The 25100-nt window shown below is 46.5% G+C and overlaps 1 protein-coding gene and 1 non-coding gene across 2 annotated transcripts; one reads left to right on the top strand and one right to left on the bottom strand.

Annotated features, from left to right (window-relative positions):
- The first annotated feature begins 3329 nt into the window (after window positions 1-3329).
- On the top strand, window positions 3330-3402 carry TRNAR-UCG (transfer RNA arginine (anticodon UCG)). Its single transcript has one exon. It is a non-coding gene; the product is annotated as a tRNA-Arg (tRNA).
- A 2316-nt stretch (window positions 3403-5718) lies between these two features.
- On the bottom strand, window positions 5719-12309 carry C3H9orf152 (chromosome 3 C9orf152 homolog). The gene is made up of 2 exons (XM_055271535.1): window positions 12117-12309; window positions 5719-6245 (listed from the first exon to the last, which is right to left on the bottom strand). Exons 1-2 carry the CDS (start codon window positions 12307-12309, stop codon window positions 5719-5721), a joined length of 720 nt encoding a protein of 239 aa, XP_055127510.1.
- Window positions 12310-25100: the final 12791 nt, after the last annotated feature.

Below are 25100 nucleotides of genomic sequence, written 5' to 3'. Positions count from 1 at the left end.
AAGCCACCAAGCCTGGCTAATTTTTGTGTTTTCAGTAGAGACGGGGTTTCACCATGTTGGTCAGGCAGGTCTTGAATTCCTGGCCTCGTGATCCGCCTACCTTGGCCTCCCAAAGTGCCAGGATTACAGGCGTGAGCCACCGCACCCAGCAGAACCTTTCTTTTAAAAATGGTGGTGTTCGTCTGGGAAGTGAGGAGCGCCTCTGCCCGGCCACCCACCGTCTGGGAAGTGAGGAGCGCCTCTGCCTGGCCGCCCATCGTCTGGGAAGTGAGGAGCGCCTCTGCCCGGCCACCCACCGTCTGGGAGGTGAGGAGCCCCTCTGCCCGGCCGCCCCGTCTGGGAAGTGAGGAGCGCCTCTGCCCAGCCACCCCGTCTGGGAAGTGAGGAGCGCCTCTGCCCGGCCACCCATCGTCTGGGAAGTGAGGAGCGCCTCTGCCCGGCCACCCATCGTCTGGGAAGTGAGGAGTGCCTCTGCCCGGCCGCCCCGTCTGGGAGGTGAGGAGCTCCTCTGCCCGGCCGCCCCGTCCGGGAGGAAGTGAGGAGCGCCTCTGCCCGGCCGCCCCGTCCGGGAGGAAGTGAGGAGCGCCTCTACCCGGCCACCCATCGTCTGGGAGGTGAGGAGCGCCTCTGCCCGGCCACCCATCGTCTGGGAGGTGAGGAGCGCCTCTGCCCGGCCACCCATCGTCTGGAAAGTGAGGAGCGCCTCTGCCCGACCATCCATCGTCTGGGAAGTGAGGAGCGCCTCTGCCCGGCCACCTATCGTCTGGGAAGAAGTGAGGAGCGTCTCTGCCTGGCCGCCCCGTCTGGGAAGTGAGGAGCCCCTCTGCCCGGCCGCCCCGTGTCTGGGTAGAAGTGAGGAGCTCCTCTGCCTGGCTGCTCCGTCTGGGAGGTCTACCACGGAGGCCAGAAGCAATGTGGGGGCTGGACGTGGTGGCTCACGCCTGTGGTCCCGGCACTCTGGGGGGCGAGGCGGGTTGATCACTTTGGGCTAGGAGTTCGAGACCAGTCTGGCCAACTTGGCGAAACATGAAGAATACAACAGACAAACCAACCAACCAACTCAATGACAACAAAACAGGTCTACCCTGGAGTCATACTCTAATTTTTTCTATTTTCCTCCCTTTCTGATCCTTTATCCCACTTTCTTTTTCTTCCTCTTCCTTCCCCCTCTTCTTCGTCAAATAGAGGATTGAGTTATTATCACTGATCCATATAAAGTCCCTCTCTCATTTATTTTAACTCTCACCCCCATTTCTATTCCCCGACTTCCCATGTGCAACCTTCCTAATATGTTTGATACGCATCTTTCTGTTTGTATGTATTTTTAGAAAATGTTTATTGTTTTTTTTTTTTTTTTTTTTTTTTTTGAGACGGAGTCTCGCTCTGTCGCCCAGGCTGGAGTGCAGTGGCGCCCTCTCGGCTCACTGCAAGCTCCGCCTCCCGGGTTCACGCCATTCTCCTGCCTCAGCCTCTCCGAGTAGCTGGGACTACAGGCGCCCGCCACTACGCCCGGCTAATTTTTTTGTATTTTTAGTAGAGACGGGGTTTCACCGTGGTCTCGATCTCCTGACCTCGTGATCCGCCCGCCTCGGCCTCCCAAAGTGCTGGGATTACAAGCGCGTTTATTGTTTTTGTATGCAAAAAAAAAATTAATAAAAAAAAAAAAAAAAAAAAAAATGGTGGTGTTGGCCAGGAGAGGTGGCTCAAGCCTGTAATCCCAGCACTTTGGGAGGCCAAGGCAGGTGGATCACCTGAGGTCAGGAGTTCGAGACCAGCCTGACCAACATGGCGAAACCCCGTCTCTACTGAAAATATAAAAATTAGCTGGGCATGGTGGCATGCACCTGTAATCCCAGTCACTCGGGTGGCTGAGGCAGGAGAATCGCTTGAACCCGGGAGTCGGAGGTTGCAATGAGCTGCGATAGGGCCATTGCACTCCAGCCTGGGGAACAAGAGCAAAACTCCACCTCAAAAAGAAAGAAAGAGAGAGAGAGAGAAAGAAAGAAAGAAAGAGAGAGAGAGAGAAAGAAAGAAAGGAAAGAAAAAAAGAAAGAAAGAAAGGAAAGAAAAAAGAAAGAAAGAAAGAAAGAAAGAAAGAAAGAAAGAAAGAAAGAAAGAAGGTAGTGTCCGCAAGAAGGAGGACTGACACATTATCCTCCCACTAGATGATTGCTCAGGAGAAAGGAGAGACTTCAGTGGAAACAAGACAGTATAGAATGGCCAGAAAGAGAAGGTGCAGGGATGATCATCTCACATAGGTGCAGAAAATGCCTCCTGCCTATGTGTCTACAGGCCGAGCTGGGCTAGCAGAGGTAGATGAACTTGGGGCAGAGGGTAAAAAGAGTGGGCTCCTGATGCAATGGGGTGGAGGCAGCTTGACCAGGCATAGCCATCTTCCCAAGAGACCCCCAAACACGCTAGCTGGCTGCTTGGGATGAGTCCCTCCTCGGCAGGAGCCCACTGGGGCCACCACCTGTCCATACCAAGCCTATAGATGACAAGCCAGGCCAGCGTAAATGGCCAAGGGGAGAGACCAAAACTACACCATAGCCAGTCACATAAAGGGCTATCTGTGCTTCCTCTCCATCCTTCCTACCCCATTGTCAAAAACCTGTGTAAACAGAGACAGAAGGGTGTGGGAATGAGCCTCTCCCTCCAGCCTTAAAGGCATCAATCAAGGCTGTGCTGGGAGGAGGTGGAGCCTGGTAGACTCTGACTTGACTACGAGATGAACTTTAACATTTGAACAGTTTCAAGCTTTAACAACTGAGATGAATGGCTTTAATGTAAGGGAGCGACTGAAAAGTTAAGGAATCCGACTGAGATAGTGTGAGGGTAGCCTGTCCCCTAGTGGGGAAGAAGCTGTTAGATCCAGCTGAATTGGTTCTTGGAAAAGACCTTTTCTGTTCCTAGCTTGGGGAAAACGTCACTCTTCTGCGTACCTCACCACCCCAGGGAAGATTATCACCTTCAGTTAAGCTGGGAAATCTGTGGCTCTGAGATTTGGCTCTGAAATCTCTGGCTTTAATTCACCCAACAAAGGTCACACCTCTACCAATGGCAGTGCCCAAACTAGAGCCTGATCCGTGTTCCTCTGCCAGGGGAGACTGAAGCATGGTGTGTGCCAGGCAGCCACATGGGGAGTCCACACTGGGAAGTGGAAGCCTGGGGAACCCTAGGTAAAAGTGGCCTGCCTGATGCAGGATTTACAATGTGAGCTGGTTTTTTTCTACCTTAGGAAGAGAAGAGGAAAACCTTTTTCTGCTAGTGTTATCGGTGGAGGCCATCCAGGCTCTTGGCATTTTGAACAAAGACTTGGGTAGCCAGGTGGCCGCGTGGCCTAATGGATAAGGCATCTGACTTCGGATCAGAAGATTGCAGGTTCGAGTCCTGCCGTGGTCGTGGTGGGGCTATTTCTTATCTTTTGCTGGGCGCGGTGGCTCACACCTGTAATCCCAGCATTTTGGGAGGCTGAGGAAAGCAAATCACCTGAGGTCGGGATTTTGAGGCCAGCCTGGCCAACTGGAGAAACCCCATCTCTACTAAAAATACAAAATCAGCCGGGCATGGTGGCGCATGCCTGTAATCCCAGCTACTCGGGAGGCTGAGGCAGGAGAATCTCTGGAACCTGGGAGGCAGAGGTTGCAGTGAGCTGAGATCACTCCAGCCTGGGCAACAAGAGCAAAACTCTGTCTCAAAAAAAAAAAAAAAAAAAAAAAAAAAAAAGGGCTGGGTGCGGTGGCTCACACCTGTAATCCCAGCACTTTGGGAGGCTGAGGCGGGCAACATGGTGAAACCCTGTCTCTACAAAAAAACCCACAAAAATTAGCCAGGTATGATGGCGCACGCCTGTAACCCCAGCTACCGGGGAGGCTGAGGTGGGAGAATCGCTTAAACCTGAGTGGTGGAGGTTGCAGTGAGCCGAGATTGTGCCACTGCACTCCAGCCTGAGAGACAGAGCGAGATTCCATCTCAAAAAAAAAAAAAAAAAAAAAAAAAAAGATGTAATTATTGGCTGGGCGTGGTGGCTCACACCTGTAATCCCAGCACTTTGGGAGGCCAAGGCAGGCAGATCACCTGAGTTCAGGAGTCTGAGACCAGCCTGGCCAACATGGTGAAACCCCGTTTCTACTAAAAATACAAAAAATTAACTGGGATAATGGTGCACGCCTGTAATCCCAGCTACTTAGGAGGCTGAGGCAAGAGAATGGCTTGAACCTGGGAGGCAGAGGTTGTAGTGAGCCGAGACTGCACCACTGCACTCCAGCCTGGGCAGCAGAGCAAGACTCCGTCTCCAAAAACAGGAAACAAAAGCACACCTATAGAAAGATACGTTACTTGTGGGACACTTCTTTAAAAACAAAAGCAAAGGACAAATTTTTTTGAGAAAATTTCCTTTTTTATTAGAATATTTTAAAAACAACTGAATTGTATTCATTATTCACAAAAGGAATGACAATCCCCAAATTTGAGTGGATTTCTGGGTGGTTCAAGGAGGCTTCTACATGTTTTTCACAGGTAATGACACTACTAGTTAACAGCTCTGGATGTAGGTGGGCAAGACTGGATGGCCATGTGGAGAAAAGAAAGGTGGGGGTGAAACTTTACAGAGAAAGCACCTGAGATGAGGGAAAGGCACCTTAGGTGTGTTTAAATAGCATTACAAAAGCTAAACATTAACCAGGAAATACAAGCTTTTTTCCCTATCACCCAAGTGACACCTGCTTCGCTTTGTCTTAGGTTTAAAAATATGTATTTGATCCCAGAAAGGATCTGAGTGATCCAAGTTGGACTAAACAGGAGGCAGTCTATAGGGAATGTGTATTTTTCAAGCAGTAGCATTTCTTTGCTCTTTTGTTCAGGATCCCATCATTATATATTGTCAATGATTGGCAGTTTTTAATAAGAACTTAATTTGCAGAGAGAGAGAGAAAAGATAGGCAGGAAGGCAGGAAAGAAGGCAAGAAGGAAGAGAGGAAAGAAAGAAGGAAGGGAGGGAGGGAGAGACAGAAGGAAGGAGATAACTCTGTGATGATGCTGGAATGTACATGTCTCAGTGAGCAGTGACAGATGATCAGCCCTTTCTAAAGACCCCTTAAAGACACAAAATGGTAGGTAGCATTGATCTGACCTTCATACCCAGGGTGACCATACTTTGGGAAGCCCAAGTTGAAATGATGTGATCACTGCCAATGAGTGTTGTGATTTCTAAGTGAGATGGCCCCCAAGACACAGCCACTAGAAAAAGCGTCTGAATTCTCAGAGCTTGTCTTCTCCAGAATATGTGAGAAATCATCAGAAGACATTGAAAACAAGAATGCCCATGCCCATTGACCCCTGGGCATTGCTAAGGCATTCTGTTGGCTAGAGTTCCTGGTTTATGTTCCAAAATTCTCCAGTTCTAGGGATGGAGCAGATGTCTTACTGATCCTCCCCAAGGAATGGATATTCAGGACCTCATAGTAATGTCAGAATGGGGCTGCACTGACCAGACAGTCCTCTTCATCCTAAACTGTGGGCAATTTGGCCTGGGAAGTCTCTTCTTATTGGAAGGGTAAAACCATGTTACCACTGTGAAGTTCATCTCCCACAATTCCTATAATTAGGTTAGTCCAGTTCTTGCTCATTGCTAGAGACCTCGTGTGGCTCTGCCTCCTTGGTTGTTCTATAAGGCCATAGGTGGCCTCAAGGTCAAGACATCTGGCAGAATAGAAAGCTTCAGGCTGAGCCATATAAGCCCAGGTTCCGGGCAGCTTGGGAGATCCTGGGAGTTTTCCTCCGGGGAAATGGATAGTAAGCTGGTTTGCCAGACCTGTGTGGGTTCTTTATGGAAAGAGGACATTGAGTGCTGAATTTTAAGCCAGATTCCACTGCCTTCGTTTGGGTATTGCCCACCTGGCATGGAAGCTGGGCAGCCTCTGGGATTCCAGTTCCTTGCTGAGTCATCTGATTGGTTTCAGACAAGTGTGCGCCTCCTTCAGGAGGGAGCCTTTGGTCAGATCCCACAAGCTTGCCCCTATGATGTACTTGATGACTGGTGTCCTGGGGGAAGGTTTGGACCAAATAATGCATCTCCAGGTGCGTGTGCCATGGAGACTCGGGGGCCTGAAGACAGCCCTGGGCAGCCTCCTCCAGCCTCCCCTCCACCTCGGAATCTGCCTCTTCTAGGGACAGTGAGCTCCTTCTCTCCTTGTTAATCCAAACAGCATTGACCATCGATTCTGCAGGAGCAGGTGTGTTTCCTCCTGAAAAGAGAAAGCACCAAGCAGGGTCATCACCGGAAGGGACAGGGGCAGCTCTCACTTAGGGGGTCTCATTGCTTTTAAGCTGAAGGAAGGCCATTCCCAGAAGGTTCCTGGTACATTGCATGTGTGTACATGTGTACACACACAAGATCTCACTTGCATGCTCACACACATGCCCTTTCACACCTCACCCATATACTCACACACACACAATTATTCATTCATTCAACACATATTTATTGAGCACTTAATATGTGCCAGGCATTATTTATTCTAGGTCCTGGGAATACAGCAATGAACATTGAGACAAAACCCACACCTTCCTGGGTGTGTCCTAGTTGAGTAGAGACAAAATTGCATATTTATAATAAAATTTCAGGTGGCAATCAATGCAATGGAAAATCTCAAGCATAATACAAAGTCAAACACTGAAATGGAGGAGTAAACTCTGGGAAGAGATAGGGAACTAGCATTTGGGGCTAAAAGAAAGGCAAGGAACAAGAGCACACACAGACTCACACACATGTGGGTTCTCATATGCTCACGAGTGGGAAAGATTATTCTTAACTTACTGAGTTTTGTGTTCTGGGATTCTTATTTTTGTTTTTTTTTGAGACAGAGTCTCACTCCATTGTCCAGGCTGGAGTCCAGTGGTGCAATCTTGGCTCACTGCAACCTCCACCTCCTGGGTTCAAGCGATTCTCCTGCCTCAGCCTCCCGAGTAGCTGGGATTACAGGCACCTGCCACCAAGCCCGAACTAATTTTTGTATTTTTAATAGAGACATGATTTTCACCATGTGGGCCAGGCTGGTCTTGAACTCCTGACCTCAATTGATCCACCCGCCTCAGCCTCCCAAAGTGTTGGGATTACAGGCATGAGCCACTGGGCCTGTCTGTGTCCTGGGGTTCTGATAGTGGGTTTACAACCCAAGGCAGAAGAGGGAGGAGTTGCGTTTTGAAGCAGTTCCTTTTAGAGAACCAATCAGTATCCTTCTCTTAGTCCACAGGCACTGCTCTGGGAGGACATCTGCAGCATTTACTGCTCCTCAGAACTGGCTTTAGGGTGGCAGAGGCAGACCAACGTCTCTTTTCTTTCTGGGGGACATTTTTTAAACCACCTAGTGGAATATGATAGTTCATTGTTAACTCGTGGTTGCGGTGAGAGGGGTTGGAATGACTGAAAGGCTTTTCCTTATAGAAAGCAGGTGTGTGACCAGCCTGGTGCTCCTCAGAGGTGTCACTTAGGTTCACTTGTCTGTTCAAGCACCTGTTATCACAGGAGGCCCTGGAGGTGACAATGTGCAGAGCAAGAGGGGGAGATGATGTTGGAAGAATAAAGTCAGAAGGAAGACCCTGAGCTCCAATTTCAGGAATCCAAAAGAAACAGAAGACCAGCTGCAGCCGTCTCAGCCAAGAACTACTCTTCTGTCAACACTAACTCTAGTGTGAGGCTCTCAAGATTTGTTCCAGCTTTGTAACTGCTGAATTCCTTAGTATTATTTTCCAGCATGAAATGAAGGAAACACTTTTTTTTTTTTTTTTTGAGATGGAGTCTCGCTCTGTTGCCCAGGCTGGAGTGCAGTGGTGCGATCTTGGCTCACTGCAACCTCTGCCCTCTGCCTCCCGGGTTCAAGAGATTCTCCTGCCTCAGCCTCCCAAGTAGCTGGGTCTACAGGCCCCTGCCACCACGCCCGGCTAATTTTTCTTTTTTTTTTGTATTTTTAGTTGAGACGAGGTTTCACCGTGTTAGCCAGGATGGTCTCAATCTCCTGACCTCGTGATCCGCCCTCCTCGGCCTCCCAAAGTGCTTGGATTACAGGTGTAAGCCAATGCACCGGGCCGAAGGAAACTTTTATAAATATCCAACATGTTATGTACTTATTTGAGAACAAGGAAGGAGGGAGACCCAATGGGAGAACCTAGAAACTGGTATCCTCTCCCAGCACAAGTTTAGAAAGAAAGGACTGAAGGTAGACAGGCCTGTTCAACTGTCAGTCCCAGCCTGTGGTTCAGAGGAAAGGAAAAAGAGTTAGGTTGGGAGGTACACAGGGACCCCACCCCAGAGCAGCCTCTGCTGAGAATCACCACAAGCCTTCTGTAGCAGTACCCTCCACATCTTGGGATGGTGCCTGCTCTTCACTGTATAAGCGAAAGAGAATTAGGGTAATTGCCTGAAGAGTACAGGGAAATTTCGTATCATGTTTTTTATCTGTTTTGTTTTGGTTTTGGTAAGTCAGGGACTGGAGATGAAGGAAATGTACTCGTTATCTATAATACTTTCTTTATTCTCCACCCTTGATTGACTTTGCCAGAAGATACAAGTTGGAGAAGGGGTATTTTGAGCCCCTCCTTGATTTCTCTCTTCAGTGGGGATGAAGGAAGTGGATGGAGAGAAGAGGGAAGAGAGTGGTAGAGAGACTCAGGGAGGAAAGAAGAATCGAAATTCACCCTAACTGCCTGAGACCTTTGGTGGAGCCTCTCTCATCAAGCCAGAGTCAGGCAGACATGAGGTCTGGTCCTGAGTTCACCACTGACTCACTAGGAGACCCTAGGCCTCCATTTCCTCATCTATAAATGGAGATCTTAAAAAGGGTGCTACCTTACAAGGTTGCCAGGAATGTTCAATGAAATGTAATATAAAACATCCAGCCCAGATATAAGTCCCGACCCTAATCCCTTTTTCTACATAAGGTGAGTCACACAGTGTCTGACTGTGACAAAAGCATATTCCTTTTGGACACCAATCACTGGGGGTAATTGGTGCTCCACAGACTTCTGAAAGTAGCTCAAGTTCCCCTGGGAACTTACATTGCATCAGGGAAGGCACGCTGCTACTTGTAACTGCATTTCCAGAACCTGGATCCATCGCATAATGCTAAGACAGGGCGAAGAAAGCTAATTGCGGAGCCCTTCCTTTCATTGATCAGCTCCTAGAATTTTTGAGCTTCTAAATGCAACCCAGTGTCTTGAGACATTGACTTCTAGCTTTAGTAGGAGCCCAATCTCAATGCTCACTCTGTCTTCCTGGGTCTCTCTGCTGCACTGGGCACTGAGGATCACGGTCCTCTAAAATCCATCTACCAGCTTGCCTTCATGACATTAATTGCTCTTGATCTTCTTCTACCACTTAAAATACGTTTAATTGTGGTAAAATACATAGAACATAAAATGTTCCATCTTAACCATTTTCAAGTGTACAGCTTAGTAGTGTTCAGTACATTCACATTATTGTGGATCCAATCTCCAGAACTCTTCAGCTTCTGGCAACCACCATTCTGCTTTCCTTCTGTCTCTTTAAATGTGACTACTCTACATACCTCATGCAAATGGGATTATACAGTATTTGTCTTTTTGGGACTGACTTACTTCACTCAGCGTAATGTCCTCAAGTTTTATCCATGTTGTAGCATATGGCAGAATTGCTTTCCTTTTTATGGCTGAATGATATCCTTCTCCTCCAATTTTGACTGCTCTCTCCATCTTCCCTGGCTTCATTTCCTCCTCTTGTTCCTTAAATATTTGAATATTCCAGAACTCTAATTTTCATCCCAGTTTCTTATCAATTTACACGTGGATTTGCCACAATTTTATCCATGCCCATGGCTTCAGCTACCATCTATAGAGGAATGACCCCAAATCTAGGCTCTAGCCCAAATGAGATCCAGGCTGGATGGAAGGTCTACAGGCAACTATCTCCAATGCGGTATATTGAAAAACAAGTTCATCTCTCTCTACTAAAAATCTTTTTCTCCTGTATTCTCAAGGAAAGATACCACCATCTATCCTGTTGCTAAAGTATAGGGGACAATTAATTGCTCTTTTGCCTCCTTAGTGTCATTTTCACCTTATTTTTGTCACCTTACCCTGATTTCTCCCTGGAGAATTACCCACTCCTTCACATTCAGTGCTAGTGTTTCAAGTGGCCTTCCTACTTAGATGCATGTGACATACGTGATCTTGTCCTCAGCCAATCAGTGCATAAAGCCTTGATGAGCTTTATACATATTAGTTCATTTGATTCCTACAATAACCCTATGATTTGGGTACTACAGTTATTCCCAATTGACAGGTGAGGGAACTGAGCCCCAGAAAACTTATGTAACTTGTTTAAAGCTGCATATTAAGTAAATGGCAGAGCTGGGACTCAAACTCAGGCTGTGCTCCAAGACCCAGTACATGACCACTCCATTACACAGTGTGCTGCCTCTCACAGTTAGATAAAGAATGTGGAACTCGGCCAAGTATGGTGTGGCTCACGCCTAGCACTTTTGAAGGTCGAGGCGGTTGGATTACCTGAGGTCAGGAGCTCAAGACCAGCCTGGCCAACATGGTGAAACCCCATCTGTACTAAAAAAAGTACAAAAATTAACCGAGTGTGGTGGCAGGCGCCTGTAATCCAGCTACTCGGGAGGCTGAGGCAGGGAGAATTGCTTGAACCCGGGAGGCAGAGGTTTCAGTGAGCCGAGATTGCACCCCACCCGCACTCCAGCCTGGGCGACAGAGCGAGAATCTGTCTCAAAAAAAAAAAAAAAAAAAAAAAAAAAAAATGTGGAACCGCAAACTGCTGAAAGTGCCCTGAATGACTCTGACCTAGCTGGGAGGTCAGAAGTCTTCTCGGAGAAAGCTGCACCTGGGCACTCCTTGCATGAACCATAATTTAGCACCTAGTAATGATGGGAAAGGGGGCACTGAGTTACCAAGAGCAGGAGAAAGGATGAGCACAGGGGAGAGTGAATTCTCTGGGGGCATGTTGAATTTGAGATCTCTTTGGATCATCCCCACTAAGCAATTAGATTTGTGAGTCTGAATTGCAGGTGTATTAAGCATGGGGTTTCCATTTGATAGGGATTTAAATTAGTAAATGTTTGTCGAATAACTGAATGAATAAATACCCTCAAGGGTGGGATAGAGCTTTTGGAACCTTTCAGTTTATGCCCTGCAGAGATGGTGACTGTTTGGCTGTGCCAGTTCACCCCTGTCAGGAACGAGGATTCCATTGGTTGGCAACAGCCCAGGTAATGGGAGATGGACTCCTTCAGCTCAGAGGTGCCACTTTTGTTGCCAAAAGGCAGCACACTTCCTGCCCTAGACAGAGAGGTCCCTCTGGCCCCTGATTCCTCCCCAGTCTGGCCTGGCAAAGGGCAGCCCAAAGAGTCTACTGAATTCTACAAATCACCACAGAATCCCACAGATCTCAGCTTTGACCTTTCAGGGCATCTTCCCTTCTCCCTCAACCTGTTCCTCTGTTAGAGGAGGAAGGGCTGGGATTTGACAAGCCCTTGCTTTCTGAGCCCTGTGCCTCTAACTCCCTCCTGGAATGAAATCTGAATTCCCAGAGGGAAGAGGTTTCTCCCCATGAGTGGGGTAGGGGGTTTCTGTGTCCAAGCACACCTCCCTGCCTGATGTTTGAGGCTGGATGAGCCTGGGATGCCTCATGGATCTCTGAGCCCTAGGTGTCCTCTGGCCCAGACAGTTCCCAGGCTGTTGGGAACACCATGTCTTTTACCTCCAGAGTGAATTTCTCTGGTTTGTAGGAGGTGCCTTAGTTAGACCCAGCCAGGAAGCAGAGCTCCTATCACCATACCTGGGCTAGCAGGGGGGCCAAGCCTGGCTCACCAGGCTGACCAGTCTAACAAGATTAGAACATCAGAGCAGAGGCCAGGAACAGCGTTGGCAGCCAGGTGCTTGGCTGAGGCCCCCGGCTCCCTTAGCAGGTGGGACAGCTGAGCAGAGCTGCCCTGAGCCCGCCTCCCCTGCTCTTCCCCACTGGGAGGGAGGGCTGGCAAAGCCCTGGCTCTGCCTCCCTGCAGCTCTGCCACTCAGGCCTCCCATGGTAAGTCTCTCCTTCCCCAGCACCTGTCCATCCCTACCTTTCGGAAGCACCAGGAGGTGGGCCTGGGTCCTCTGCTGCCTCTTCAAGCCTTCATACTGGGCTCGCAGGAACTGGATGCTGAGTGGGGGCCCTTTCCCAGGGGCCTGAGTCCTGGAGCCCTCAGCCATGAAGTGAGACCCAAGCTGCCAGAAGTGGGGCAGGGCTGGGCACGGGCAGGGCAACCCCTCCATCCGGATCCGGGAGAAAAGCAAACAGAGCTGGGTGGGGCAGGACCTGGGGAGGGGGGAGAGAGGGAGGAGGCAGTGAGGGAGAAGGAGAAGTGATGGGCAAAAGGAGGGTGGAAAGAGGAGTGGGACTGAGGAAGGAGATAGAAAAATAAGGGGGAAGGAGAAAGATGAAGGAGGAAGAGGAGGCAGGGAGAGGGAGAAATGGGGGAGAGGAGAAAGGTGGGAGATGGGCAGTAAGAGGAGAAGGAAATATTGGAGGAAAGAAGGGGCAGCGAAGGGGGAAAGACTGGAGGAAGGAGGTGATAGTGACAAGGGGGGATTAATGGGGTGAGAGAAGAAAGAGAGGGAGGAAGATGGAGACAGGCAGGAGGAGGCAGGGAAAGGAGTGATGGGGAGTGGGAGACTGAGAAGTAAGGGGAGGACTGGGGGAGCAAAGAGAAAGGCAAGCCCAGCTGCTCAGAGCCCTTCAGGGAGGTCAAGAAGTTGTCTTATTCCAGGTCCTTCCATTGTTTGATCCTAAAGTTTAGAATCCAATTCCCAGTGCCACGGTGAAGTCTCCCATTTCCTGGCAGAGCTGGGACTGGGCCTGGGGAATGCTAAGCACCCGCTCCGCTCACACATTTTGGACTGGAACGTGGCCACTTTTCAGCAAACCTGCCGGTTGGGTTTACAGTAGTTCAAAGAACACCCTCGGGAGCTTCACAAGGCTGATGCCTCTGGATGTGTGCCCCGCAGACACGCCCTAAAGAAACCCAGTAGCAAAGATCTCCCCCAGATCTCCACTCAGACCCCAACACACACCCCAGGTGAAAATCCAGCCCCAAAGTCAGCCGTGGGACAGAGCCGAGGGGAATCTTGGCCTCTGGCCAGCCCCACCCCTTGGACATTTGGTCGTAGCCTCTGCTGTCTCAGCATTTTCCAACCAAGAGGTAAGTTAGGCATCCCCTCACCCTCTGCTTGCCAGCCCCAACATTTCCACATCGCTTTTGAATCCCAGACCCTCTCCCTCTTACACCAGCTTTGACCTAGCGTTGCTGCATTTGGTCAGCTAAGTCCCTTTCTATCTTCTCCTATCACAGTGCTTACTGATTACCCAATTACCTAATATGTCTACAGAGGCAATGGAAACAGAGTAGGGCCTGAACGCACAAGACAGTTTGGACATTAACCAGACAAGATCTAGTCATTTGATGTGGCGGGGGGGGCAGTGGCATATGGAGAGCAAATCTTCACATGTTAGTTTTGCCAGGGCTGCCATAACGAAATCCCACAAACTGGATGTCTTAAACAGCAAACATGATTGTCTCAGAGTTCTGGAGGTTAGAAGTCCAAGGTCAAGGTATGAGCAGGGTTGGTTTCTTCTTGAAGCTGTGTGAAATTATCTGTTCCATGCCTCTCACCTTGTTTCTGATGCTTTGCTAGCAATCTCCGGTATTCCTTGGCTTGTAAAAACATTGCCTAATCTCTGCCTTTATCTTGACATGATGTTCTTCCTATGTGGGTGTCTCTGTGCCCAAATTTCCCCTTTTTATAAGTACAGCAATCACATTGGATTAGAGCTCAATCTGTCTCAAAAAAATACCGAGAGAGATAGCCAAAGCTTCCTCATACCTTTTTATCGGTAGGTCACTCTATCATGAAGGCAAGAGCAACCCATCCATGCTGGACCAGCTTCACCTGCCATGAAATCATGGCAGTAGACATCATGGCAGTAGGCCGGCCACAATGGCTCACAACTATAATCCCAGCACTTTGGGAGGCTGAGGTGGGTGTATTGATTGTGCCCTGGAGTTGAGGACCAGTCTGGGCAACACGGTGAAACTCTGTATCTACAAAAATTAGCCAGGCATGGTGATACATGCCTGTAGTCCGAGCTACTCGGGTGGCTGAGGTGGGATGATCGCCTGAACCCAAAAGCTCGAGGCTGCAATGAGCCATGGTTGCACCACTATGCTTCAGCCTGGGTAACAGAGTGAACTCCTGTCTTAAGAAAAGAGAAGAGAAGAGAGAAGAGGAGAGGAGAGGAGAGGAGAGGAGAGGAGAGGAGAGGAGAGGAGAGGAGAGGAGAGGAGAGGAGGAGAAGAGAAGAGAAGAGAAGAGAAGAGAAAGAAGAGAAGTGAAGAGAAGAGAAAAGAGGAGGAGAGAAAGAATGGCAGTAGAAATGTCTGCTATATTTTGGCATTTACTTGTCAGCCTTCATCTTTTAGTATTAGCAGTTTTTGTCTTTTTCTATATGGGCGTGTTGTGGATATTTTGATGAGAAGTAAATTGAGGCTATCTACTGCTGATTGAATGCCTTTTAGGAGCTTAAATTCCTTCTTTTAGTTCATATAGTTCCTCTTTCTTTTAAAACTCAAATCTTTAATCCATTTGAAATTTATTTTAGTGTTGTGTTAGGTATAAGGCAAGGATCTAGGGGTTTTTTTCCTCCAAATAATTGACCAGTTGTTTCAATAGCACTTACTGAATAAACCTTCCTTTCCCTTGGTCTGTGATAACAATAACAATAGCATAAGAAAAAATTGGCAATTCTATCTCATCCCAGGGAGTCTTCAGAAATAAACGAAGATGATCAAGCCTGGAGTTTGTTCTGGCTGGCTGCCACTAAATGGGTGACTTTCATTATCCAGGTAGATCTTTCAGAGGAACTGGAAATAAGCTTCAAAGTTGTTCAGGGCTCGAGACGCTGGAGTAGGAATAAGATGTCTTGTTATTCTAGGGAATATTTTGTTTTTCTGTATGTATGTAAACTGTATGGAACCTGAAATGTCCCATTCTGGTTGAGAGATAAGACTGTGCTTAATGTAGCAGGTTAATTTATTACAGGAACCAGCATCCCTACAGTCCTCCCTGGAGCTTCCAGTAAAATAACAGACCAGAGGTTCCAGGTCCACTCTTGTCCAAGGGATCCAGCTATTCTGTGAGACTTGAGTGGCAACAGGTATCACTCACAACTGGGGCACCACTCCAGAGAGAATGACTCAGACAATAACCCTGTCCATGCAAAGACCAGTCATTGGTGGGTAGAGACTCAGAGACTTGAAGAAGGAATCCCTTAGGGAGCTGGCTTGAGAGCAGCAGGCTGGGTCAGCCCAGTATACAGTGGGGGCAGGACAGGAGTGGTGGATCCTGTTCTTGTGAAGAACTTCAGTTTGGGGTTCTTTCCACTGGAGACTCCAGGAAAACTTGAGTTACCCTGTTCTTTCACTTTTCCTCTCCCCTGTAATAAGTTCACTCTGAGATTATCCCATCCCTGAAGCCTAGTGACCTAGCCTTAGAGAATCCAAGCGGGCAAGATTGCAAGGGATGGAAGCTTCCCTGTGCTCTCTTCTCTCTGGTTCCAATGAGGAGGGGACCTTGTCCTATGGAGTGGACTGTGATTTGCAGGTGTATGAATGACAGTGTCCACAGGAGAGCCAAGTATGACAAAGAAGGACTCAGGATGTCAAGAAGTGCTTCAGGGCAGACAGACTCAAAAATTCAAAGCTCTCAGCCTTAAGAGTAAGGGAGATTCCTCTCTGAAAAAAGAGAGGCTAGGCTAGACATATGAAAACAATAGTTACAACCATTGAGCTAAAACTGCAATGGGTCAGATATGTGCAAATCACGCTATGTAAATGATCAGTTTTTTCATTATGGTAATATTTGTGTAAATGAAATTGACTATTTTAACAATTTTTCAGTGTACAGTTCAGTGGCATTGCATTCATTCACAGTGCCTTGCAACAATCACCATTATTTCCAGTGTATCCATCATCACAAACAGAAACTCTATACCCATTAAATAATAACTCCCTACTCCCCACTTCCCTACATCCCTGGCAACCTCTACTATACTTCCTGTCCCTACGACTTTGGTACCCAACGTAAGTGGAATCATCCAATATTTGTAATATATTTGACTGGCTTATTTCACTTAACACGTTGTCAAGGCCCATTCATGTTGTAAACATTCATCAGAACTTCATTCCTTTTTATGGCTGAATAATATTCCATTGTATGGATAGGCCACAGTTTGTTTACCCATTCATCTGTTGATGGACATTTGAGTTGTCTCCACCTTCTGGCTATTGGGAATAGTGCTGCTATGAACATTGATATACAAGTGTGTGTTTGCATTCCTGCTGTGAATTCTTTTGGAAAAGCTGGACTATATAATAATTCTATGTTTAGCTTTTCTGAGGAACCTGGACAAAATTAAATTTAATTTCTCATGAGAACACTGTGAGAGAAGCAACATTACTATCCTTTCTCCTTCACCTTTTACACCCAAACCATCTCTAGGCCTGGGAGATACAAGCTCTAAAAGATACCTGAAATCCGGCCAGGTGCAGTGGCTCACACCTGTTATCCCAGCACTTTGGGAGGCCAAGGTGTGTGGATCACCTGAGGTCAGGAGTTCAAGACCAGCCTGGCCAACATGGTGAAACCCAGTCTCTACTAAAAATACAAAAAATTAGCCAGATGTGGTGGCAGGCACCTGGTAGTAGTCCCAGCTACTGGGAGGCTGAGGCTGGAGAATCACTTGAACTAGGAGGAAGAAGTTGCAAAAAAAAAAAAAAACAAAATACCTGAAGTCCACCTCCACTGTCATCCACCTAGCCTATGCTGTCCTCATTTCTTTTTCCAAGACCACTGCAACAGCCTCTCCTGTCCCCTCCCTCCCACTTCCACACCTGTCCTCTCATCCATTGATCCATTGACCTCACAGCAGTTACTGTTCTCCAAAAGACACAGCAAATTGGATCTCATGGCTTCTCTCCCAGTTAAATCCTTCAGTGGCTTCCCAATACACTCAAACTCGCGTTCAAATCCTTCTTATGGCCCAGGGGGTTGTGCCTGTCTTCGGTCTGTCTCACCTTTCCAGTCTCTGTGTCAACGTTCCCCTTGCTCTGTACTTTCTAGACAAGATTTCCTATAAGTGGGTTCCAGATATGCCTATGACTGAGACTCACAACTCCTGGGCCAGGTGTCTCCAGCCACAAACAGCTTCTGCATTTATTCCAGTGATCTATACAAATAGTGTCATTTTCTAGGTGTGCCATGATGTGAAAGAGGGGAGAAAAGTATTCCCACCGCTTTAGCCTTCTCTGAAGGAATTTCTTGAATTCCACCAATGTCTTTCCTTCCTTGGAGCTTTGGTATGTGCTGTTCTTTGTCTTCTAGAACACTCCTTTACTTACTTTCACCTCAACCGTATCTTCATTATATTTCCATCCTTGGCAGCACCCACATGTCCCCTAGCTAACTTGTAAACACCTTCAGTTCTCAACTTTAAAAAGTGGTACAATGTAAGGATTGAGAGCATGAACTATGAAGCTTGACTATGCAGGTTTGTGTCTTATCTTCCCTATTCTTAGCTACTCTCCCCTTGCTCTCTAGAGTCAAGTGTGCCTTTGGGTTAGTTAAGTAACTGGAGTCTTGCTCTGTCGCCCAGCCTGGAGTGAAGTGGTGTGATCTCGGCTCACTGCAAGCTCGGCCTCCTGGGTTCAAACGTTTCTCCTACCTCAGCCTCCTGAATAGCTGGGACTACAGTTGTGTGGCACTACACCCGGCTAATTTTTGTATTTTTAGTAGAGATGGGGTTTCACTATGTTGGCCAGGCTGGTCTTGAACTCCTGACCTCAGGTAATCTGCCTGCCTCGGCCTAAGTGCTGGGATTACAGGCGTGAGCCACCACACCCAGCCTAAGATGTTCTCTCTTAGCAGTATGCCTTTGGGCCAGTTACTTAACTTCACTGTGCCTGCAGATAGAGCGATTACCAAAGAGAGGGAGACGGCTTGAGCTGAGCAAACAAGCAAAACGGACTTCATCGAGTATTGCCTTCCAGGTGCTAGGCACGTGACAATATTGCGCATGTGTTGACTCATTTAATCTGTTTAACTCTATAAGGTAGATGCCAAATTATTATTATTATCATCCCCATTTTCCAGATGGGAAACTTGAAACTCAGCAAGGGACTTTCCAACTCCAAATGCTTTTCCTCTCCAGAGCGTCACTGCTCTATGCCAGTTACATACAGAGTAATATATGGGAATGCTATTTGCCTGGGGACAGTGAAGTCCTGGCCTCCAGCCTTGATCAGGATCCAGGTGTAGTCAACAGATCCCAGTCTGGCTAATTAAAGCAGAAAAAGATTTCACATGAGGAATTGGTGCTGGTAAGATTATTAGCAGAGCAGAAAGAGCAACATTAGGCCTCCAGACCACTCTTCCTCTACCCTTGTAGTTTTTCCAAAGATGGATAAACACTATCTTTCATCTCATGTACCCTTTGGCAACTGAGCTTGCCATTCTCTCATCAAGAGGTGGCGCCTATATTACTTTCTTTTTTTCTTTTTTCTTTTTTTTTTTGAGACGGGAGTCTCGCTCTGTCACCCAGGCTGGAGTGCAGTGGCGCGATCTCGGCTCACTGCAAGCTCCTCCTCCCGGGTTCACGCCATTCTCCTGCCTCAGCCTCTCCGAGTAGCTGGGACTGCAGCGGCTAATTTTTTGTATTTTTAGTAGAGACGGGGTTTCACTGTGGTCTCGATCTCCTGACCTCGTGATCCGCCCGCCTCGGCCTCCCAAAGTGCTGGGATTACAAGCGTGAGCCACCGCGCCCGGCTCTATATTACTTTCTTAAGTGTGAGTTGGTTGAGTGGTATCATTTGGCTAACAGAATGTGGTAGAAATGACTCTGTGTCTGTTCCTGGTGTAGCCCTAACTGCGGCTTCTGGCAGCTTCTGATTCCTGCTGTTTGGAATGCTGACTGTTGGGATGTGCCTCCTCTGAGCCTGGACACCATGTCATGGGCAGCCTGAACAACACAGTGAGGCGTGTCACGGTAGGTGCGTCAGCCACCAAATTCTGGTGAATTCCCAGCCAATAGCTGGCTTCAACTGCCAGAGAGTGAGCCCCCAGGACATCCAGCCCAGTTGAGCCACCAAATAACTGTAGCCGGGTGCACATCTGAATGTAACTTCATAAGAGAGCCCAGGGGAAACTTACCTACTTGAGCCCAGTTTATGCTTAGACCATGAGAAGTAATAATAGATTTTGTTTTAAGTCACTAAGTTTGGGGATGGTTCATTACACAGCAACAGACAACTGTAATATTTCTGATTATGAATGAATATACGACCACTGCTGCTGAAGCTGCTGAACAGGAAAACCACCTGCCAAATTAGGAAACTTCCAGGACAGCTCTTTGCCCCCAAACCACACCCCCTGGGCCACGAACCACACCTACAAAATGGGTGCCTGCATCCTGCCTCTTTGCCCATAGAATCTTATGAAAGCTCAGCTGATTGCTCAACCCAAAGCATGTCCAGAATCCTAGCTGCAAGGAAATCTGGGAAATGTAGCTTTTAAAAGCTCCCCAGCCTTTGTAAGATGAAAGATGTAAATGGATATTGAAATAAGCAATCCACAGTACAGCCACCCATCCTAATTCCTAAATAACCAAGCAATAGCAAGACTCAACAAAATAGAGGGAATGTTTAAAAAAGTTATGCTGCATAATTCAGACTCTTTTCACCCAAAATATCTTTTATATTTATTACTCTATAGGCCTTTGGGACACAGCTCAGCACACTCAATTATTATCATGTTCAGAGAGATCCTAGCTATATCTAGCTGAATTTCTATATCTCTTCTGAAAGTTCTTTGCTATCCACTTAGCAAATACACAAGGCAAAAGAAACAAATTATAGCACCTGGTGATTGGTTAAATTTTAACCAAAAGGATGCAGAAATCTTTGTAGGTTGTCATTGTACATAAAAATGGAATATTTTATAGTCTTAAAACACAGGTAAATTTTATTTTAAAATTGGTTGTAGGTTGAGTTTTTTATTTATGTGGGGTAAAACTCACATTATAGAAAACTCACCATTTTAACCATTTAACATAAACAGTTCAGCAGCATTTAGTACATTCACAATGTTGTACAATCACCACCTCTACTTCTAAAACATTTTCATCACCCCAAAGAGAAACCTCATATCCATTAAGAAGTCATTCTCAGCCGGGTGTGGTGGCTCATGCCTGTAATCCCAGCATTTTGGGAGGCCGAGGCAGGTGGACCACCTGAGGTCAGGAGTTCGAGACCAGCCTGAGTAACAGGGAGAAACCCTGTCTCTACTGAAAATACAAAAATTAGCAGGGTGTGGTGATGCATGCCTGTAATACCAGCTACTGGGATTACTGAAGCACAAGAATCTCTTGAACCTGGGAGGCGGAGGTTGCAGTGAGCCGAGATGGAGACACTGCACTCCAGACTGGGTGAAAGAGTGAGGCTCAAAAAAAAAGAAGTCATTCTCCCTTCCCTCTGTTCCCAGCCACTGGCAATCACTCTGCTTTCTTCCTTTAAACATTTGACTACTCTGGATATTTCAAATAAATGGAACCATACAGTATGTGACTTTTTGTTCTGTTTTCTTTCACTCATCATAATGTTTTCAAGGTTCATTCTATGTTGTAGCATATATCAGCACTTCACTCTTTCTTATGGTTGAACAATACTCCATTGTGTGGACATACCTTTTATTGTTTATCTATTCATTCACCGATAGACATTTGAGTTGTTTCCACCTTTTGGCTATTGTGAATTGTGCTGATATGAATACTCATGCTAAGTTTTTGTTTAAATACCTATGTTCTATTCTTTGGAGTATATACTCAGGAATGGAATTACTGGGTCATATGATGGTTGTATGTTATTTTTATTGCAAAATTTACTTGGCTGAAATTGTGTTGCATTTTGATGATACTGAAAGATTTTTGCATTGTATGTTTTGGCTTTTCTGTTGATATTCCAAGAGCTCTGCCCTACAGCAGGCTGGCTTTTGTGTATTAGTTGGTTAGTGTGTTTGGTCTTTTAGAAAGGGGATTATAGTTTATAATTTTTCATCATGTACTGGCAAAATAACTCCCTGGCTAGAAACAAGATTTGGACAGGAAACCACAGCTTCTGACCTATTTATAATTCTTTTTCCATCCCTATTATTTCAAATGGATTGAAAGTCAATTAGAAAAAATGCACAGAAGTTCTCCCAGTTTTATTTTTCTGTGTCCTATCAGAATCATTACCAATGAAGCTATTGCTTTGTGTAATAACTGTATAAAATCATTAAGTGAAATGTAGAGGCAGCGTAGCAATTATGTATTTGGAGTTCGCAGCCAGAATACCTGAATTTGAATTCCAGCTGTTCAGTTTACTACTTGTGATATATTGGGCAAGTTTCTTACTATCTCTGTGCCTCAGTTTCCTCATCCGTAAAATGGAGCTAATAATAGAAACGTTGTAAGGATGCAGTCTTTAGAACAGTGTCTGGCATGAGGTCAGCGTTTGTTGAATACAAATCCACAAATTCCTCCCGATAATTACAATACCTATTACCAAGATAACAAATTAGCTCTTAATCTATAAGGAGGTCCTTATTTATTTTAGTTTGACAATGCCTATCAATTTTCTACAAAAGAACAGAGCTTTCCCCAATAGATATCATATAAAATATATGGAAGGAACACTATGGGACAACCAAACTTTTTTTTTTTTTTTGAGACGGAGTCTTGCTCTGTCCCCCAGGCTGGAGTGCAGTGGCGCGATCTCGGCTCACTGCAAGCTCCGCCTCCCGGGTTCACGCCATTCTCTTGCTTCAGCCTCCCGAGTAGCTGGGACTACAGGCACCCGCCAACACGCCCGGCTAATTTTTTGTATTTTTAGTAGAGACGGGGTTTCACCGTGTTAGCCAGGATGGTCTCGATCTCCTGACCTCGTGATCCGCCCGCCTCGGCCTCCCAAAGTGCTGGGATTACAGGCTTGAGCCACCGCGCCCAGCCCGGGACAACCAAACTTAATAATTCATCTAAAATACCTAAAAACAGATATTATAAAATTTAAAAACAGATATTATAAAATTTAAAAACAGTTTTACCAATGACAAAACACAATGTACTATAACAGCCACCTGGGCGTGGTGGCTCATGCCTATAATCCCAGCACTTTGAGAGACCGAGATAGATGGATCACTTGAGCCCAGGAGTTTAAGAGCAACCTATGCAACATGGCAAAACCCCTCTCTACAAAAAATACAAAAATTAGTCGGACATGGTGGTGTGCACCTATAGTCTCAGCTGCTTGGGAGGATCGCTTGAGCTCGGGAGGCTGAGGCTGCAGTGAGCCATGACTGTGCCACTGCCCTTCAGCCTGGGAGACAGAGTTAGACCCTGTCCCAAAAACTAAAAAATAAACAAATAAATAAAAATAACAGCCCCCATCTTTTGGTTTTGAAGTCAGGATTCTTTTATTCATTCAACAAGTACTATTCAGCCACTACAATATTCCAGACACAATACTAAGTATAGAATAGTGACTAAAACAGACACTATCCTCATAGAACTTCCAGTCCAGTGGTGGGGGCAGAAGTGAAGAGCAAGTTAACTGATAATTGTATGGCTACAATTTATGGTAAGAACTAGGTAAAGAGAATACAGTAAATAACTTAAATACTATAATGCATATAAAGTGCTTAGAGGAGTGCCTGGATCTTAGAAAGTGTGTGACAATTGTTACCTATGACTATGATTTCAATAATCATTATAATTTATCCAGTTTAAACTTTAGAACAAAATCCATCTTAAATGTAAGTTTCCTGCCCTCTAGTGGGGACTTTGAGTCATAGCCAGACAAAAAAGGGTTTTTGACGTTTCAGCTGCTTTTTTGTTGTCCTTGTTTGAGAAGGACGGAGTCTCGTTCTGTTGCCCTGGCTGGAGTGCAGTGGTGTGACCTCGGCTCACTGCAGCCTCCACCTCCCGAGTTCAAGCGATTATTGTGTCTCAGCCTCCCGAGTAGCTGGGATTGCAGGTGTGTGTCACCACGCTGGGCTAATTTTTGTATTTCTAGTAGACCGGGTTTCACCATGTTGGCCAGGCTGGTTTCGAACTCCTGGCCTCAAATGATCCACCCGCCTCGGCCTTCCAAAGTGCTGGGATTACAGGCGTGAGCCACCACACCTGGTCTTTTTTTTTCTTTTTAATTTAAATTAAATTAAATTAAATTAAATTTCTTTTTGAGAAGGAGTCTCGCTCTGTTGCCCAGGCTAGAGTGTAGTGGTGAGATCTTGACTCACTGCAACCTCCACTTCCTGGGTTCAAGTGATTCTTCTTTCTCAGCCTCCCGAGTAGCTGGGACTACAGGCGCCCGCCACTGTGCCCTGCTAATTTATGTATTTTTAGTAGAGACAGGGTTTCACCATGTTGACCAGAGTGGCCTTGAACCCCTGACCTCATGATCCACCTGTCTCAGCCTCCCAAAGTGCTGGGATTACAGGCGTGAGCCACCGTGCCCAGCCTAATTTTATTTTTTAATAGAGATGCGGCTTCTCTATTCCCCAATAGATATCATATAAAAGATATTGAAGGAACACTATGGAACAACCAAACTTAATATTTAATCTAAAATACCTAAGAACAGATATTATAAAATTTAAAAACAGTTTTACCAATGATAAAACACAATGTACTGTAACAGCCACCTGGGTGTGGTGGCTTATGCCTATAATCCCAGCACTTTGAGAGACCTAGGTAGGTGGATCACTTGAGCTGTTTCCCATGCTGGTCTCAAATTCCTGGCCCTAAGCAATCTTCTGTCCTCGACCTCCAAAAGTGCTGGGACTACAGATGTGAGCCACTGCGCCTGGCCCAGCTGCTATTTAGTGAGCTCCTAAAGGCTGGAATACGCAGAACAGAACCAGACAGGCCAGACCAGACACTTGCCTGCCACTGACTCCCCTTCTGGGAAGCACAAAGGCTCCCCACGCAAGCTCCGTGCCATGTGACCTCACCACTCTCCCTGAGCAGCCATCTAGGGTCAGCCAGCAGCCTGCGAAGTGGCCTGGGGTGGAAGCTCTAGTAAGCAGGGCTCCTATACAGGAGGGTAGCAGGTCCAGCTAATTGGACTTTCAAAATAAAACAGGAAAGAGACCCTTCATCCACAGTCAAAGACAAGACATGGAAAGTATATGAACCATGATCATGACAGAACACCAGAATGAATGATGCCTGATGCGGAGGTGGCCAGGACTGCCTCCCATCCCAAAGACAGTACAGTAGCCCCAAGGAATTCCAGCTGGGGCTCATGACTGTTACCTTCCCTGAGCATCTTCACCATAACCCCACATTAACCCAGGTGGCTCTGACATCAAAGAGTCTAACCAACAAACGTGCTTTAAATACGCCATCCTATTTCATCCTTACGAGCTTCCTAAAAAACAGGTATTATCATCCCCATCTTACAGATGAAGTACTCCAGGCTCAGAAAGGTTCAGTGAGCCACCTCAGGTCCTGTAGCTAAAAACTGGCAGCACAGGTTTTATACCTACTTTGTTCTGTTCTCAAAGCTCGTGTTTATTCCACTACCCCATACCTCATATCCCATGGTATTGAAGCCTAAGTTTATTGGAGTCATGAGATGTTCTCCCCACATTTTAATATAACAAAAGCCTCTTTAAAAAATAACTAGGTTAAACAACTTTAGTCAGGTTGTCAGATAATGTTTTGTATAAGCTTTAAAATAAGTGAACACCTAGGTACAACTTGATCTTTTGCTGCATAATCTTCAAGTATTCCTTTAATCAACTCACCCTGAATCTAATCATTGAAAAGTCTTTCCCAGCAGTTTGGGCCCACACTCTTGGGGACTGTTCTCTGTTTAAGCTGTGGTCAGATGACTGCTGTCCTAAGTTGCTTAAATTAAATTCGGGAGCTCTCAACCCAGACTGCACATTAAGAATCACTTCGGTAACTTAAAAAA

This window comes from Symphalangus syndactylus, chromosome 3 (genome assembly GCF_028878055.3).
Source record: "Symphalangus syndactylus isolate Jambi chromosome 3, NHGRI_mSymSyn1-v2.1_pri, whole genome shotgun sequence".
Lineage (NCBI taxonomy): Eukaryota > Metazoa > Chordata > Mammalia > Primates > Hylobatidae > Symphalangus > Symphalangus syndactylus.
The sequence above is the reverse complement of the archived record's forward strand: the minus strand, read 5'-3'. Positions and strand labels throughout refer to the sequence as shown.

Coding starts and splice junctions, on each gene's coding strand:
- C3H9orf152 (XM_055271535.1), bottom strand. CDS start 12,309: ATGGAGGGGTTGCCCTGCCCGTGCCCAGCCCTGCCCCACTTCTGGCAG. Junction 6,246..12,116: donor CCTCCTGGTGCTTCCGAAAG/GTAGGGATGGAC, acceptor TTCTCTTTTCAG/GAGGAAACACACCTGCTCCT.